The sequence below is a fragment of the Panthera tigris genome, chromosome C1 (assembly GCF_018350195.1).
Source record: "Panthera tigris isolate Pti1 chromosome C1, P.tigris_Pti1_mat1.1, whole genome shotgun sequence".
NCBI classification, from domain to species: Eukaryota; Metazoa; Chordata; class Mammalia; order Carnivora; family Felidae; genus Panthera; species Panthera tigris.
In genome coordinates, this window is record NC_056667.1 from 8,869,215 (window position 1) to 8,887,572 (window position 18,358).

The 18,358-nt window shown below is 54.6% G+C and overlaps 1 protein-coding gene across 3 annotated transcripts in view; it reads left to right on the plus strand.

The window, feature by feature from the left end:
* TNFRSF8 (TNF receptor superfamily member 8) overlaps window positions 1–18,123 on the plus strand; it is a 77,242-nt gene extending 59,119 nt beyond the window's left edge. For 2 of the 3 annotated variants that reach the window (XM_042996427.1, XM_042996429.1), the window contains 7 exons: window positions 433–529; window positions 731–876; window positions 2,751–2,852; window positions 2,980–3,033; window positions 9,986–10,011; window positions 12,606–12,810; window positions 15,972–18,123. In XM_042996427.1, the coding sequence (XP_042852361.1) occupies window positions 433–529; window positions 731–876; window positions 2,751–2,852; window positions 2,980–3,033; window positions 9,986–10,011; window positions 12,606–12,810; window positions 15,972–16,219 (878 nt within the window). In that variant the 3' untranslated portion in view covers window positions 16,220–18,123. The remainder of the gene's footprint in view (window positions 1–432; window positions 530–730; window positions 877–2,750; window positions 2,853–2,979; window positions 3,034–9,985; window positions 10,012–12,605; window positions 12,811–15,971) is intronic. The other variant, XM_042996428.1, reaches the window with a different exon arrangement.
* The last annotated feature ends 235 nt before the right edge of the window (window positions 18,124–18,358 follow it).

Below are 18,358 nucleotides of genomic sequence, written 5' to 3' on the forward strand. Positions count from 1 at the left end.
ACCCCACTTGCAATTTCCTCTGCTTAGATGGCCCTACCCATACACACATCCCAGCAACAGCCTCCCGAGGGAAGCCTTCCTGGTCAGATGAGGTTGAGTCTCCCATTAAAGGGAGCCCATGTGCCTTCGTGTGACACCTGCATCGTGTCTGTGAGCCCCACCAGCCTGCGAGCCCCTGACGGTAGGGATCCGTTTTGTGCACTGCTACGTCCCAGGCTGCAACACGGTCCCCGGTACACAGTAGGTGCTCAGTAAAGAGTTGTTGCATGGAGGGAAGGAAGGAGGGAGAGAAGGAAGGAGACAGGGCCAGAACACTGACCTGGGTCTGCCTGGCTGCAGTGTCGTTCCCGCCTCACCGTGTCGCTTCCCTGGAAGTTACCAGTCCTGCTGGGTAAGGCTCCTTGACACCGATTCTGCGACCACTCCCTGCAGGTACAGCTGAGAGGGATGCCACCCATGAGCCGCCGCCTCCCCTAGAAGCCCACCCCGAGTGCAGCACCAACCCAGAGGACAGCAAGGCGCCCACCAGGTGACTCCCTGGTCCCTTTTGGGGGAAGCTGGGCTGGGGTTGGAGGTGGGGCCTGGGCTGGATGTGTGTGCCGAGCTCACAGGTCATCTTGGGGGATGTGTGCCCATTTCTGTCCTGGGGTGGCTGGGAATGGCTCCTGTGTACACACTTCCCTTTTTCCGTCTCAGTCGTCAGTCTCACCTCTGGCTTCTCTCCTGGCAGCGCCACGGCCTCTCCGGTCTCCGCAGCAGACCCCCAAGGCAGTAAGGAGCATGGAGGGGGCAACACCCACACCTGGGGAGACACCTTCACATCAGCGAGCTCCCCTATCTCTTTCTCCTCCACGGGAAGGCCCATTCTGGTTTCCGGTAATGATCACCCCCCAGAAAGGAGGGTCTGCCTCCCAGGAGGCCAGGAGGAGGGAGGTTTCTTCCTGGGCAGCAGCATCCATTGGGTGGGGGAGCCCAAGGTGGACCCCAGGTTTCCGGCTTCTTGAGCTGGGCCCGCGGCTCGGTCACTAGCTAGCCATCGTTCCTCAGTTCTTGTGAGCAGGGACTGTGTTCACAGCTTCATCCCCATGGCCTGTAATTGCTACTCAGAAAATGTTTGTACCTGGTTAGCTCAGTTGGTAGAGCATACAACTCTTGATCTCAGGGTCATGAGTTGGAGCCCCACGTTGGATGCAGAGTTAGTTCACTTAAATAAAACTTATTATTAAAAAGAAGAAGAAACACGAGAGACGATTAAACGTATTTGGTGAATGGATACATGACCTCGACTAGTTGCTTAATTCCTTTGAACCTCGGTTTTCTCACCTGTAAAATTGTAACGCCGTGTGGCACGCAGGGCAGCAAGCGTTGGAATACATGCAGCTAGTCCAGTACGGACGGACAGGGCTCCTTCTAGACAGACGTTCCAAGCGCGCTTCAATTTAGGGCTTGCAGTTCTCGTGCCAAACACGAGGGGGCGGCAGTTCTCCAGCCAGCCGTCCTCCAAGCGCCCGTCCTGGACTTGCAGTTTCAGCAGCTTGTTAGAAGAGCAAATTGTGGGCTCCGCCCCAGCCCCACTGACCCAGACTCTGCACTTGAACATGGCCCCCGGAGATCCCTATGCACATTAAAGTTTGAAAAGCACACATATGGCGCATGCTACTTTTTAACATCTGAAACTGGACTTAAAAATCAGTAACTAGGTATGCGATCTTCATAAGGGACAAAGGATAAAAGGAGCATTTTAAGTACTAAGTTGTAAAAAAGTATATACTTAGCTAGCGGTTAAGCGTGTAGGCGCTGGAGCCACCCTGGCCTGGCCCAAGCCATGATTCTGCTGTCACCCTTTGCCATTTAAGGGAGTTACTTAATCTTCGCAAGCCTCAGTTTCCCTCGTTTGTAAAAATGGAGATGGTAGCGGTGCCTACGTGATATTCAGGGAACGCTTGCTGAGCATGTTTATGTTCTCATGGAGCTTCCCATCTGGAGGGTAGCTGGGAGTCCTCCCAGACTCCCCATGTCACCCGCCTCGCTACTCTGCCCGCCCCCGCCCTGACTCTGGCCACACCGGAAGTGCCACAGGCTGTCGCGGGACGCACATGGCGTGTGCCCTCCTCCACGGCCACTGAGACTGTGACTTCTTTGTTGTCGTTGTTGTTGTTTTTAAATGCTTATTTTTGAGAGAGAGAGGGAGAGAAAGGGAGTGCGAGCCTACAAGCAGGGGAGGGGCAGAGAGAGTTGGGCAGAAGATCCGAAGCAGGCTCTGTGCTGACAGCAGACAGCCTGATGCGGGGCTCACTCCCACGAACCATGAGACCATGACCTAAGCCAAAGTCAGATGCTCAACTGACTAAGCCACCCAGGCGCCCCTAGACCGTAACCTTTTGGACCTCAGTTCCTTCACTCTGGCTCTGTGACTCCTCAATTTCTCACTGTCTAAAAATGGTTTGCTCTTCTGTCAACTACTCAACTCCCCCGATGGGCTCCCTAGAGCCAGGTGAGGGAGGGCAGGTCGATAAGGGCCTGGTGCCAGGGAGATACAGGGTCTGGGTTTCAGTCCCCACTCAGGGAAGGACCTGGTCCTGCCAGCCTCCATGGCATGTGTCCCAGGAGAAGGAGAACATAGTCTGGGCTCGTGAGGGCCGTCCCATGTGGTTGCAGCAGGGCCCCTGGCACACTGCGATGGTGGAGACCTCGGCCCCCCCCGCTCCCCGCATCAGGGCGGAGAGTGCAGGGCCGCCTCTGTGTTCCAGGACCTGTGCTCTTCTGGATGGTCATGATCCTGGTGGTGGTCTTGGTCTCCATCTCCTTCCTCCTGTGCCACTGGAGGGCCTGCAGGAAGTGGATTCGGCAGAGTGAGTAGATGTGTCCTGGGGGCCTTGGAAAGGGCCAGGCGCCCTGCACTAGTCTGGCTGGGGCCCTGCCCTGCCCCCTGAGGCTCCCTGAGGCTGGCACCTCCAGCCAACTCTGCTGTCCTTTCAGAGCTCCACCTGTGCTACCCTGCCCAGACCTTCCGGCCCACGCTGGAGCCTGTGGGTAAGTGTCCACGTGTCCAGAGGGGCTGCTCGGGCCGCACGGACACAGCAGCTCTGGGCCCTGGGTTTGGGGCTCCCTCTGTCCGCAGCCTCATCTGTAACAGGAATGTGATGCGGGTGGGGACTGCACGGCCTGTGCCTCACAGTCCTCCCAGAGGGCTGGCAGGAAGCTTTAAGATCCACCTCGTCTTTCGTTCTTTCCTCCACGGTGCCTCTCGGAGAGGCATTCCTGAACGCCTTCCCCTCCTTCCTAGCCTCCCTACGCCTTCCTTTCTCCCCTCTCCTGCTGGCAGCAAGGGGCATAGTGGTCTGTAGGGCAGGCTGATGGGGCTGGGATCCTGGGTCTACCACTTACCAGCTACATGGCCTCGGGTGAGTTTCTTAATTCCTGTGTCTCCGTTTCCTCACCTGTAAAAGGAACAGTGGGACTTCGGAGGGCGGGCGTGTGGATCCATCGAGGTGGGCCTGTTGGTGCTGTGTGGAGTGCGTGGTGGGTGGGGCTGTGCAGCGGGGGGACTGCTGACTGACAGACCGGCCAGTGTTGGGGGCCTTTTTCCTCACCAGGAATCTCAGGGCTTTCTGAATTCTACGTTGTTCTGAAGCCCTCCCTGGCCCTTACTCTCTGATCCCTGCCCAGCTTCCGGGCCAACTTTTGCAGGCCGCCTTTCGGAACCCCTGACCTATTTCCAGCTCTCACCTGGTGTGTGTGTTGTGGGGGAGGGGTCCCAGCCATCTGTGCCCCAAGTACCTTTTCTCCCCTGTGCAGCCCTTTCCAGGCAGGGCAAGGTCTTCATCAGCACTCCATAAACACTGATTGAGCACTTACTGTGTGCTGGGCCCTGACCATCTGGGAAGGAGTGAACGGGAATTGTCTGAGCTTCCCTTTCTGGTTTCGAGGCAGGCTCCCATAGAGGGTCTCACTGACCCAGAAACCCCAAGGGAGGTGGGTGATGATCGCCATTCCACAAGGAGGCAGCCAGGCTCAGAAAAGGTGGATAAGTGCCCGGGGCCACACAACCTTCAAGGCTCAGGCGTGGTCCTTGAGATTGTGGACTTTGTGGAGTACAGACCTGTCACCTCCACCTTCCTCCCCTCAAGCTGTGTCCACCCCCAGGGTCCACTCATGAGCCCAGTGGTCAGCCTCAGGCCAGGTCACAGCTCCCTTGTCCCCCGGGCCCCCATCTCCCCAGGGCCCTTGGAGACCCTCACTGTGGCCCGCCTTTTGACTTGAGCACAAAACCTGTCCACTGAGGCCTGTTTTGAATTTGATGAGTTTCACAGCAGGTGCATGTGCTCCCTTAGCAAGGGGGGTTTTCGTGTTTTGATAGTTTCAAGCCTTTTTCCATGAGCTGTCAGCCCTAATGTCTCATTGAAACCTGTGTTTGCTTTCTTGACATTTTTCTAGTATTAAAATTTCCATTGCCGTCAGTTTATTTTTTTCTTCAAACCTTCTTGATGGCAGTTTTGCCACAGAGAGAGAGAGAGAGAGAGAGAGAGAGAGAGAGAGAAAGAAAGAAAAAAATCACCTCTTAAGAAGCCAGACCTACAAGGAACCAAGCTTTGAGACTCAGTGGTGGCCATCCTGTTTGGGGCTGTTTTCGGCCCTCTGGCTTCCGGTGGGTCCCTGGGCAGGGGGCGGGGGGGGGGGGGGGAGCTGGGTTCCCAGGCCTGAGATGGAAGGAAGGCGAGGCCAAGATAAGCACCCAGGGCCCAGGATGAGAACGGACTAGCGGGGTGGATGCCCCATTCCCTCCCGAGCAATGGGTGCTAACGGGGGAAGCGGCTTTCATTCCTGTGCTTGCTCATTCGTGTATTTAGATCGTCCTCCAAGTGGCTCTGTGCTGGATACCAAAACGGTGGTAGCTCTCCCAAGCCTTCAGACCAGTGTCGGTTCTTTCAGGGGACGGAAGGCTAGCAGGATGGGAATACGTGACCCAGCCCTCCCTATCCTGGAGCCCCAGCGCTTTACCAGCCTTCCCTTGAATTGATGTGACTTTGTGGCACATGTCCTTGGTGACAGGCATTTGCAAAACACATACGTGTACAGGGGGTCTGTGAGGCATCTGCTATTTTTATTCCCATTTCACAGACCAGGAATCAGAGGCACAGAAAGGTGGAGGAACCTGTTTAAGGCCACTTGGTTAATAGGCAGTATGACCAGGATATTGTTGTTACCGTTGGTGGTGAGATTTTTGCACAAAGGGCCTCTCGCTATTGACGTGTGGGGCCAGGTGGTCCTTTGCTGTAGGGGCTGTCCTGTGTGTTGTAGAAGGTTCTGCAGTTTCCTCGGTCTGTAGACCCACCGGATACCAGTAGCGCCTCCCAGCTGTGACAGTCAGCCACATGTTCAGGTAGCTCACTGTCCCCTGGGGGTGGGAATCACGCCTGGTTGAGAAACACTGACTAAAATTCTTTTAATCCTTCCTTTTAATGACACTGAAGTCATTATCTGCTACTTCAGGCAGGTCGAAGTTGAAAAACATTTTGTGTTGTTTTGAAACAATTTCACACTTACAGAAAAGTCACAAATGCAGTACAAAGAACTTAATTTTTTCTGAACCTTTTGAGATAAGTTGCCCACTTAATGCCTTATCGTCTCCAAATACTTTAGCCTGTGTTCATACAAACATGGGCGGATTTTTAGACAACGTAGTGAAACCATCAAAATCAGAGAATTCACACCGATGCATTTACCACCAACTAATTCTCAGACCCCTTTCAACTTTCTTCATTTATCCCAACAACATCCTTTATAGCAGAAGAATCCAGAATTTCGTGTTGCATCTGGTTGTCATGTCTCTTGAGCTTCCTTCAGTCTGGGTGCATTGCCGCCTTTTCCTCCATGTTCACGACTTTGCCACTTTTGGGGATCCCAGCCCTGGGTTTGTGGATGTCCCTCACCTTGGGTTTGCCTGATGCGTCCTCACTACTGGAGATTGGAGTCCGGTCATGCGTCTCTGGTGGCGGGAAGATCCCAGGAGTGACACCCAGTTCCCCTGGTGGCATCCGTCCTGCCAGGCTGCAGCACCAAGTGGCTCTTTTCTCCTTGGCAAGTGCTAAGCACTTTCGGGGGGGTACTTTGAGGCCCCGCGAATAACCGCTTCCTCAACAAACTGTCTTCTTTTTCCTTTGTGTTTATAGCTGCCTGGACTCTTGGATTGCTATTTTATTCTGTTGCCATCGTTATTTAATTTGATGTTCAAGTTGCCTCAGATTAGGCCAGCGGGGGCCCTTGAAGCTGGCTCCTGTGTCCTTTTGTCCCATCCTTTCCTGTTTTGAGCACTTCTTTAAGATGATCCCAACTTGCCTGGTACTTTCCTGCCCTCGCCCTGGAATCGGGTATGTCTCCAAGGAGCCTAGGTCTTAATCTCGGGGTGCCCATTGCCAAAGCCTGGCTGAACCTCTGTGCCAGACTCCTTCCCTGGGTCCGGTCTGCTGCCCGCAGCAGCCAGGACCCCAGGCCACATTGGGGCTGGGACTGAAAGGGGAGAGTGACCAAGATGGAAGGGACCGATAGTGTGCGCATCAGAACCCCTGTGCTCGGCTACGGTGGCCCTCAGAGTGGCCCCGGGGATACCATGCACTTGTCCCAGGGGTGGCCCCGATGCTTAGTGTGTCCCTGGACTCAGGTCCTAGGGTGCCAGATGCGTTTATAAGAAGATCACAGTTATTCCCCAAAGCAGGAAAACAAATCAATGAAGACAGTGGACTGAAGCAACGTTTTTAGGGGAAACGCACTTACGAAATCTGACCTCTGTACTTGGCGTGACTGGTTCTGGGTCTTGAATCAAAGCACACACGTGGGTTGTAACGAAGCTGTAGGCAGACATTAGTACCTCTGGATTCTGCCTTTTCACCTTTGTGTTATTTTATGCTTGTTTCCAAGAGTCAGTATCAAATGCTGATTTTCTCTTTGGTGGGATGGAGTGCCGAGCCTCGTTAATGTCCCGGGACCCACTATATGCCAGGCAGCATCCTGGGCACAGTCCCTTTTTCACGTTTAAAGTTTTAAAAATTTTAAACACACTTCATTTTTTAGAGCATAAGATATTTGAAAAGATAGTACAGAGAGTTCCCTTATCACACCCAGTTTCCTCCATTATTAATGTCTTATGTGAATATGGTGTATTTGTCACAATAAACGAATCAATATTGATACATTGCTATTGACTTTATAAAGTCCGTACTCTATTTAGGTTTACTTAGTTTTACCCAACCTTTTTTTTTTTTTTTTTTTTTTTTTTTTTTTTTTTTTTTTTTACTGTTCCAGGCTCCCACCCAGGAAACCATGTTACAAATAGTTGTTGTCTCTGCTTGGGCTCCTCTGGGCTGGGACAGTTTCTGACTTTCCTGTTTTTGATGACCTTGGCAGTTTTGTCTTGTTTTTTTAATTTTAGAGGGAGAGTAAGAGCATGAGCAGGGGAGAGGGGGCAGCAGGAGAGAGAGAATCTTCAGCAGGCTCCATGCTCGTCACAGAGCCCAACACAGGGCTTGATCCCATGACCCTGGAATCATGACCTGAGCTGAAATCAAGAGTCGGATGCTTAACCTACTGAGCCACTCAGGTGCCCGTCCACCCCCATGACCTTGCCGGTTTTGAGGAGTACTGGCCAGTTATGTTGCAGGATGCCCCTCTGTTGGAATTTGTCTGACATTTTCCTCCTTATTAGAATGGACTTAAGGGGCGAGGGGAGGAAGACCACATGAGTACAGGGTCATTCTCATCATATCACATCAAGGTTCATGCTCTCCGGGTGATTGATCATTGGGCACCTTCACGTTTGAGATCTCATTTATCTTCACAAAAACCCTCCAAAGTTGGCATGATGTGTCCCATTTTCCAGACATAAGGACTGAGCCTGGGAAGGTGAAGTAATGTTGTGTTGGCCTTCCTGCCAGGAAGGCCTCTGTTTCAAGACTGCTAAGCAGCCTCATTGTTTGGCATCTGGCTCATTTTCAGTTTTTTGTTTATTATAAATACCACCTCTGTGCACAACCCTGCTGTGTTCTCTTGGGTTATTTCCTGAGGGCGTGTACCCAAAGAGGGATTACTGGGTCAAAGGGTGTGAGGTTTTCCTTGCCAGTTGGCTCTTGAGAAACATGGAACCGGTTCACGGGGCATGAGAAGCTGTGTTCCTTTTTACCCACATCCTCTCCAAGACTGAATTTTATCACTTTTATTTATTTTATTTTATCTTGTTACTTTGTTGTACTTTCTCCCTGTGGCCACCCAAATCAAAGTTGGCTGTTTGCAAAACTCAAACTCACTCTTAAAGGACAAAGATGAGGGGCGCCTGGGTGGCTCGGTCCGTTAAGCGTCCGACTTCGGCTCAGGTCATGATCTCACGGTCCGTGGGTTCGAGCCCCGCGTCGGGCTCTGTGCTGACAGCTCAGAGCCTGGAGCCTGTTTCAGATCCTGTGTCTCCCTCTCTCTGTGACCCTCCCCCATTCATGCTCCGTCTCTCTCTGTCTCAAAAATAAATAAAACGTTAAAAAAAATTTTTTTTCTAATAAAAAAAAAAAAAGGACAAAGATGAGGCCTCACTGACATCATTTAAAGGAAGCTGCCTCGGGCCAGAGAGCATTTGGTGGCTTGGACTATGGACAGTGGCTACCTAGTGGGAATGAGCCACGGCCTCCCAAGGTGACCACTCTGCTACCAGTTGTCAGTGACAGTGTCACCAGTGTCAGTGACCACTCTGACACCAGTTACCAGAGGAAGGAAACTCGGTGCATTTGTTAAGTCAAGAATCCAGAATTGTGTCATTTTATACACGTTCTCCTTTTGGCCATCATTCTGGTTCCTTTCCTCTTTGGACACTTTTTAGTGTCCGGTTCCTTTCCTCTTTAGACACTTTGCTGATGGTCGCTTAAAAGGTACATGTAAGAGTGTTCCCCAAACTGACCTAATGTCTACACAGCATGTTCACACCACCTGTCTTGTTTGTATTATCACAGCTGGTGGGCCTCCAGTGAAGTGTTTCAGCTAGGATTCAGGGCTCATGGTTCCCAGAGCTGCTGAAATCAGAGAGTGTTCTGGAGGTGACTTAGCTCATTGGCATTTTCAGAGCAGATCTCTCTGGTCAGGTGTGCACACCCACAGCAGTCTATTCCAAGTCTCCGAGAGGGCCTCCTCAGGAGTCCTAAAGGGCTGTGTGTCCCTAGAGGACAGTCTGTGCCGGGAGTTGATGTGCCCTCGGGTAGACCAGATGCCTGGGCACCATCCCCAGCTGTCTCAAATGGCCAGTGGGCCGTGGCTAAATACCAACATGTGCTTGGCCATGACCTGGCCCTGTATTTGATAGGAGAGAAAACCTGGGGGTGGGGGTTTGGGATAAGAAGAAGTTGTGCCCTGAGAATCCCTGGGTCTGTGCCTCCTGAGCCCACCAGAGGGGGATGGTAGGTGGCAGGCTGACGATGAGCAGCTGTCTTCCTTGAAGGTGGTCATATGGGCTCTTCCAGGCACGAGTCGTAGAAACCGAGCTCCCACAGAAGGTCTCCAGGGTCGCCTGGCTTCGGTGTGCCCGGAGCAGGTTCAGCAGAGGTCCTCAGGATCGGTCATCTGCTCTGTATTACCAGTCCTGAGGTCTTCTGTGAGACGTTTGCATGGGGCTCTGAGGAGTTCTGGGCTCTCTAGACCCTGGGGGCTACAAGATAGTGTCCGCAGCCACAAACCAACTTCTGAGCCCGTGGGCTGGGAGAGGGCGTCAGTACTGTGATCGGCTTAGTGGCTGGGGGAGAGGTGGTTCCCGGTTCTCCCATTGCCGCTACACAAGTGAGCGCTGGGAAATGAGTTTCTGTGCCCAGGGTTGGGCGCAGACTCTGAAGCCATCCACTGCTCTCCAGCCCGAGGGCCTGATAAGCGTCAGCCGCCATCCACGTGTGGGCTGGGACAGGACCAGGTAGCTCCCAGAGCCTCCTTGGTGAAGTCACTGCTCTGCTTCTTTTTGCAGATTCCAGGCCCAGGAGGAACCTGACCGTAAGTAGCCCTTCTTTGCCCCGCCTCCCTGGCTTTGTGCCCCTAACTCTGACTCCTTCGCTAACAGACCTGCCGGTTCTGAGAGCTGTGGGTCATTCCCCTCCCACAGTGATGGTGTGCGCCCCCCGCCCCCGCAGGTTCAGGCTGGGTCTGCCCCCCCGTGGGATGCTCTGAGCACAGCGGGGCGAAGCCAGGCTCTGGCAGTGGATGGGGAGCCCCACCCGCTCAGCTGCCTCTGGCTCCCGGCTCACCCTGCTGGGGACTCTTCCAGAAGGGCCGTGGATTTGGTTTGGGCCGATTTGGGTGCCAGGTGTGGTCAGAGGAAGGCCATGCTGACCTCCCCTTTTCTCCTTAACTCCTCTGTGGCTCTCATCCTCACAGCTGGGATGGCAAATCCAGAGCATGACTCTGAAAATGTAGCCATCACACGTGGGCACTCCCCAGGAGCCAGGCACCTCGCTTGTGACTCTTAAAGTTACCTTGGGTAGGCCGTACAACACTCAGGTTGGTACTGTGGTCCATTTTACAAAAGAGGAAACAGAGGCACAGATGGGAAAGGATACTCCACAGCTGGAAAATAGATCAGCGAACCCTGGTTTGATCTGAACCCTGGTTTGTATGCCTCCAAAGCTGGTACCCTGGGCTCTAAGGACCTCTTCACCTGCCTTTTACAAGCAACTTGCTGTGGGCAGGCGCTAGGCCAGGCTTTGCAAACTTTACCGTTGATCCTACGATTACCCCAGATGGGGCTTCGACACCTGGTCCTCACTGGGTTTGGCCTGGTGCCCTGCTATGCACCCGGCCTCCAGGAGCAACCTTTGCGGGGAAGAGCAGGGGTGTTGCCATCGGGAGCTGAGGGACAGGGCAGGACATATGGATGAGTCTCATGTGTGTATGGTTCACCTATTTTTGTTTTCTTTGATCAAGTCTTCCATACCCTTTTTAAAAAAAATTATTTATTTTGAGAGAGTGTGCATGCATGCAGGTGGGGGAGGGCAGAGAGAGACGGATGGAGAGAATCTCAAGCAGGCTCCCCACTGTCATCGCAGAGCCCACGTGGGGCTCAAACTTGTGAAACTGTGAGATCATAACCTGAGCCAAAATCAAGAGTCGGATGCTTAACCGACTGAGCCACTCAGGCGTCCCCCCCGTCACCCACCCATGACTTTCTTTTGACTCAAACTTTCACCCTTGGAGAAAGGTTTCCATCCTTTAGTCTTTAAATATAATAGAACCACAATGTGAGTTCAGTTTCAAATTATGGGAGGTCACATTCAAATATGCTTGGGTCAGATAAGTGGCTATTACAATACCAGGAAATTTCATGAACAAGGCATTTAATGATTTCTAAGATAACCAAACATCTTTTGGCCACGGGAGTCAGTGCTTTTATAGTAACTTGTTTAAAATGCCATCTTTTGGACTTCAAATTAATATAAAAGAATATTTGGGGTTATGTAGATATACTTTGTGAATTACTCAGACTCATTCCCTAACTAGTATGTGTTAGAACATTTCATGAGGGGCGCCTGGTTGGCTCAGTGGGTTAAGCATCTGACTCCTGGTTTTGGCTCAGGTCGTGATCACACGTTTCATGAGATCGAGCCCCAAGTCAGGCTATGAGCACAGAACCTGTGCTATGAGCACAGAGCCTGCTTGGGATTCTCTCTCTCTCTCTCTCTCTCTCTCTCTCTCTCTCTCTGTTCCTCCCCCATGTGCTCACATGCTGTCTCTTTCTCTCTCTCTGTCTCCCTCTTTCTCAAAAATAAACTGAGAAAAACCCAGAACATTTCATGAGACCACTTCTCCTTTATGCTTACTTACAAACTTAAAAAACTAAACCATTTTCCTGAAAATGTACAGAACGCATTGATGTAATCACGAACGACCGCTGTCCCAGGAGGTCAGGGCTGGGGAGTTGGGGTGGGTCTGGAGCGCACACTTACCAATAGGTGCTTTATGAGCATGGATTCTGGAGCGAGGTGCCAGGGTTCAAGTACTGGCCCAGACACTAACTAACCTGAGCAAGTTCCCTGACTCCTCTGTGTCTCCGTTTCCTGATCTGTAAAATGGGGAGGGGGCTATTCTCAGTGCATCGCACTGAGTGATGCACTGGTGAGTGCAGTGTGGGATGCTGGCTACTGTCATTTAGTACAAGTTAAAAGCAACACGACTTCTAAAATTCTCCACAGGGACATCAGGCTCTCAAACCTGAGAAGCCTTGGGGCACCTGGGTGGCTCAGTCGGTTGGGCGTCCGACTTCGGCTCAGGTCATGATCTCACGGGTCGTGAGTTCGAGCCCCACGTCGGGCTCTGTGCTGACAGCTCGGAGCCTGGAGCCTGCTTCTGCTTCTGTGTCTCCGTCTCTGCCCCTCCCCCGCTCATGTTCTGTCTCTCTCTCTCTCTCTGTCAAAAATAAATAAACATTAAAAAAAAAAAACAGCTGAGAAGCCTTGGGTGGTGTGTGGCAGCTTTAAGGCAGAGAGGGAGACCCACTGGGGTCTACAGACATGAAGAAACAGGGGCTTCCCAGCTCAGAGCCCGAGGGGAGGTTGGGGCACCCCGCATCAACTCCCCATCTTCTGTGTCCACAGCAGTTGAGGAGTTGCATATCGGTGGCCGAGCCGGGCACAGAGGAGCTGGGATTAATGGGCCCCCCGGCCATGGAGACCTGCCCCAACGGGGAAGTCTGCCTGGAGAGCATGCGGCTGCTGGATGCCAGCCCGGCCGGGAGCCCCCCGTCCCCCAGGGACCTTCCCGAGCCCCGGGTGACCTCAGAGCATACCAACAACAGGATCGGTGAGTCTGCCGATTTGGGGTGTGGTCAGGGCCGAGGGGGCAGCAGGGAGATGGGCACTGGCTCAGGGTCCAGTGCCCCCGACCGGAACCAGAGACCCTAGGGTGCGAAGGCCCAGCGAGGAAGAGGCCCTTGTAAGCAGGAGATGCTTGTTGTGAGGGAGTTAAAGCATGCTTAGGTATATCACGAAGGCTGTTCCCCCTCGTTACCCCAATTCAAATTTCTGTAAAACAGGAATAGTGCTAATTTTGCCTCATGGGGCCATTGCGAGACGTGGAATCATGCGTGGAAGGTTGTCCTGGTGGGTGGGGGTGAAGATGGGGGAAGGGGCTCCCCTGACTGGTGCCTGTTGTTGAGGTAAGATGTGGACGCCGCCCCATCCCCCAGCAAAGAGCCCCGTGAAGGGACAGGAGGACACCTTGAAAGGTGCCGGTGACAATAAGACCTGCCACTTGTCTAGGTGAAAGTCATCTCTCATTGTCCCATGGCCTCTGAGGACAGTGTCTTCCTCCTCTTTTTATAACTGGGGACACTGCAGCTGGTGGGGGGGGTGGGTAGGTGCGTGAAGAGATCTTCCCTGTCACACAGCCACTGAGTGGCCCAGCTGGGACACGGCCCCCCACCTGCGGGGCTCCGAAGCCTTTGGCTTGCCCACGGCGGCCTGGAGGCCAGCACTTCCCGAACTGCAGCCGCCCTCCCACTCGGGCGGACCTTCTGCTTTGGCTTCCCAAGGGCCTCCCTGTCTCCTCTCCTTCTGCTCTCCACCCTGCTACACCCAGAGTGTTTGTGCCAAAATATATGCCCGTCCGTTGTGCACCCCTGCTTAAACCCCTGGGGCTGGGGCAGGGGTCCCTGTTGCTCTCAGGATGGATTCCAGGACTCTTATTCTGGCCTTCAGACTGGTCACCAACTGCCTCCTCCCCACCAGACTCACCTGCCTCCTGACCCCACAGGCCTTTTTCTCCTACCCACTGGCAGTTTCCCGAGTTCACAGAGCCCTCCCTCCCTCCTGAGCTTCTCTGTGGAAGCTGCTTCCTCACCCTGGATGGGCAGCTCCCTCTTTAAATCTCGTCAATTCCTGAGCTCCTGAGGCCCCTGCCCTTTTGCCTCCTCCTCCAGGAAGTCTTCCTGGCCCTCTGCACTCTCCTGTCTAGACCAGATGCCCCTCTGCTGTGCTCCCCCAGACCCCAGGCCTCCTGACTTAGTATCCTCAGCACCCAGCAGTGTGACTATTTGTAGCCTCCCTTCCCCCCTCCCCTCACCCCTCCACCTGGCTGTGAGCTCCATCTCTGTCCTCTGGAGGGTTAACCGTTGCTGGGTAATACCAAAGAGGCTTTGTTCTCCACATTTCTGTCGCAGTTGCTGGTGGGTTGAATTCTTTGGGGCTGAGTCTTTCATATGAAAACAAAACTTTTGGAATTGTAGCTTTCAGCAAGGTTTTTTGTTTTTTCCCCATTTTTTAAAAGAGGGTTATTTGGGGAAATACCACCAAAGACCTCTCCTTTAAATTTCCTAAGAAGTCCTAATTTGAACGTTTGAGTCCCTGCCGAGGGCAGTGCCCGGAGCTGCGGGGGCAGGTGGAGGGAGGTACCGAGCTCCCGGGATGGGAGTGGGCAGTCTGCTCCAGCTGGCCTGTTAGCCTTGCTGGTGAGCGTGGTGGTTGGGAGCGAAGGCCTTGGAGGTCCTCTCAGGAGCCTTTTGTCCTCATACCATCCCAGAGGGGCCCCTGCTGCCCTGTCCAGCACCCCCGGGGGACCAAACTGCAGCTTGAGCTTTATCCCTCGCCCCCAGGGCACCAGGCAGGGAGAGCCCCTTCACTTCCCACCAAGATAACTTGCCTGGATTCTAGAGCCCTGGGTGGGCTGCTCCATCCCAGTGCCCTGCTCCACCCCAGCTTTCAAGTTCCTTCTTGAGCTTCCTCATTCAGACTCCAGAGATAGTCACGGGGCCGGGCTGCTGGGAGGCCCTGAGTGCAAGGCCATGTAGCTGGGCCGGGTAAAGGCTCTTCGCTTCTCGGCCTACTTAGCTCCCCTGAGCCTCCAAAGCCCCAGCCATAGATGGTGGTACGGCCCTTAGGGAATCATGCCTCTGATGGGCTGTGCTGCTGATTCATCCAAGCAACATACACCAGCAGCCCTACTATGTGCTACTCAGGCACAGCTGTGAAGGCCTCGGGTGGGCGATGGGAAACACGTAGCGAACACCTGAAGACCCGAGGTACGGCCCCGAGAAAGACTCCCAGGCTGCGGCTAATTATCAACAGGGCTGAGGTTTCTTTTTTTTTAATTTTATTTTTAAGGTTTTTCATCTTTCAGAGACAGAGAGAGCGTGAACGGGCTCTGAGCTGTCAGCACAGAGCCCGACGGGGGGCCCGAACTCACAGACAGCGAGATCATGACCTGAGCTGAAGTCGGACGCCCAACCGACCGAGCCACCCAGGCGCCCCAGGGCTGCCTGGGTTTACCTGGACCTTAAGAGGTTCATGGGGCTCGGGACTGTCACGGCCATGTCCCAGGAGTGCCCCCAGGCAAACCGGGACAAGTCCGTCACCCGTGGTTTCTGATTTAGGCACGTGGATAGGAGCGGAAAGGGTGGCCAGTCAGGTGGGGGTTTCTTCTGAGACTTCTGACTACCTGGTGACTTTGGGCAGGTCTTTTAACCTTTCGGGGCTTTAGGTTTTTTATCTGTCCACGGGGACAATCCTAGACTCTCCCCCTGGCAGCCGGGATGTGAGGACTCGGGAGTAACGCGTGGAGGGTGTCTGGACAGTGTCTACCACCGGCTAACCTCCTCTGGAGCTTCCCGGGGCTGCCACTTACCAGCTTCTCTCCCCAGGGCTCGCTTTCTCTCCCGGCTTTACTCTCTCCTTCCCTACCAGATCCCCACGGAAACTGGGGGAGACCGTGAGCCTCTCCCACAAGGAGCAGGCGGGCCGGGCCAGTCCTTAACTTCTCAGCGCATGGTTTCTAGCTGTTTTATTTCCTTTGAGCCTCAGGACACCTGTGAGGTTGGTGGGGCTTACCGTGGATCGGAGAGATTGTGTCATCTGCCTGAGGCCACACAGTAGGAGTGACGAGGCTGGGGCTTGCACCCACCTCTGCCTCCTCACTCCGTCCAGCCAGGGCTCCCGTTCCCTCACTTCAACCCATCCTTTTGCTTACAGAGAAAATCTACATCATGAAGGCTGACACAGTGATTGTGGGGACCGTGAGGACCGAGGTGCCTGAGGGCCGGGGCCTGGCGGGGCCGACGGGGCCTGAATTGGAGGAGGATCTGGAAGGGGACCACGCGTACCCCCACTTCCCGGAGCAGGAGACAGAGCCGCCTCTGGGCAGCTGCGGGGACGTCATGTTCTCAGTAGAAGAGGAAGGAAAGGAGGCCCCCTTGCCCATGACTGTCTCTGAGAAATGAGGCCTGGTCTGGGTTGGGGCTGAGAGGGCAGCTGGGTGGCTCCGGAGAGGCCAGGGTGGCACTAGTGGCACCAGGCTGGCAGCAGAGGCCTGTGTGGCCCGAACTGAGGTTCCGGCATCCGGTGGAAGACCAGCCTGGGCAGGGGGCTTCTGGTGGTTTCCAGTTGTGCCCCGCCCAGCTGCCCCCCCAGCCCAGACCCCGGGGGAGCCCGGCTCGTGCCGTGGAGACAACCCAGGGGCTGGATCCGCACGGCAGTGTTGGAGCAGCAGGCAGACAGCAGGGACTGGGCGCCCCCTCTCCCACCACTGCCAGGAAGACGCCCTCGGAGCCCGGAGCATCAGACGCACGCCGCCAGGGCCGGAGCTCACTGGCGGCAGAGGTCGTGAGGCACAGACCCCTCGGCCTGCTTCTCTCGCCCGGGGCCTCGGGAGCAGTGCCCCCCTGACCTTGCTGCCATGCCGGCAGCCCCCAGTTACTGTGGTGTGGCCCCCATGGGCACCGAGCCAACGCCTGAGTCAGTGGGGAAGCCAAGGGACGAGGCATCATCCCCCATCTTGGCAACGGCTGCCACGCTGTGCTCTGTGCCAAGGTGTGTGCCCAGCCTGGCCTCCTGCCCTGCTAGGGCTGAGCGAGACCCTCCTGGTGCCTCCAGCCCCTCCCTATGCTGCGGCCCCCACGGTGGGCTGAGGGCCTGGGGTCAACTGTCTCAAAATGTCCCCACCAGTTCTCCCAGCGGGAAGCATCTTGGGACCCAGATGTCTGTAGATGCTCCAGTTGCGGGGTCCTGCTCCAGCCGGAGACCCCGCCCACCCGGCTGCCCTCCTGGAGAATGGCCTGCTGAAGGGGAGCCGTGGGCCCTTCCTGGATCCTTGCTTCTGTGTCCTGGGAAATGAAGATGCTCCTTCCCCAGATCTGCCATGCTCACGGATCCCGGCGGCCCCCCGCCCTGCCCTCGGGCTCCCCTGCTCAGCACCCACGGTGGGGATATGGATGTCAAAAAGTAACGTGGTTTCACCCAGGCATTCAAATGCCTTCTTCTGGATTCTTGGAAAAGCAAGTAGTTCAGTCCAGATTTCAGGATCTTTGCAATTCACAAGAAGAGAAGCTGCTCTAACTTGTGTCCGCTGGCCTGCTCTCCCCGGGGCTTTCAGACTCCTGTAAACACACGAGGGGCCTTGGAGAGGGGCCTGTGGGCAGAGGACAGGTCAGCTGCAGCCCAGGGCGTGGAGTCTCAGCCACCTAGAGGCTCCTGGAATTACCCCCCGCAGAAGGCCAGGCCCGGGAATCTGCTGTTTACCCACCAGCCTGCTCACTGTGGGGAGGAAGTCGAGGCTGGGTCAGGAATCAAAAGGGTAGTTTCTGAAACTGCTCAGATGTTTCTGGGAAAGTTGGAGAGGCTAGGAGGCTGACAGACATACCAGAAGCTGGAGAAGTTTACATGAAATTTTAGAGACCACACCGGCACTGTGCCCTGAGCTTTGGCTCTGAGGGGCCCCGAGGACGCCCCACCCCGCCCAGCAGGCCACCCAGCAGGGTTCCGGCAGTCTCGACTTGAAGATACTGACCCACGTCTAATGAAATGGAGCATTCCCCTGCCGAAAGGCCCCTCACAAAACTTTCGATCCTCCAAAACTTTTGATCCTCAGAAAATTAGTAAGGTCCCTTAAAAAAACTAATCGTAAGGCTCAGGAAACTATCTTTGAATTAAGAGTATTTGAGAAGCTCTGAGCAGGAAGGGTCTGGGCAGTCTCTCTCCCCACAGGACAGGGAGGTCCCTCTTCACCCATCCACCTGGGCAACCAGCCTCTGGTGACAGGGAGCCCACTATCTGCTGAGGCAGCCCTTCCTCTGCGTACCGCCTACTCCCTGGTCCCAGACCTGTCCTCCGAGGATATGCAAAATAAAGCCTCTCTTGTCATAAGGCTCTGTTTGGGTATTTGCAGAAAGAGATCCCTGGCCTCCCCATGACCTTCTTCCCTCTGGGCTGGGCTGAGCAGCCTCCCAGCTTGGGAAAAGGGGAGTCACAAAGTAGTAGCATAAACACGTAGTCTCCGGAGGCGGGGGGTGGAGGGGGCGGGCAAGGAGAAGACGAAGGGGTAAATGTGAGACTTGGACTTTGGGCCTGAGCTGGGAGGGAAC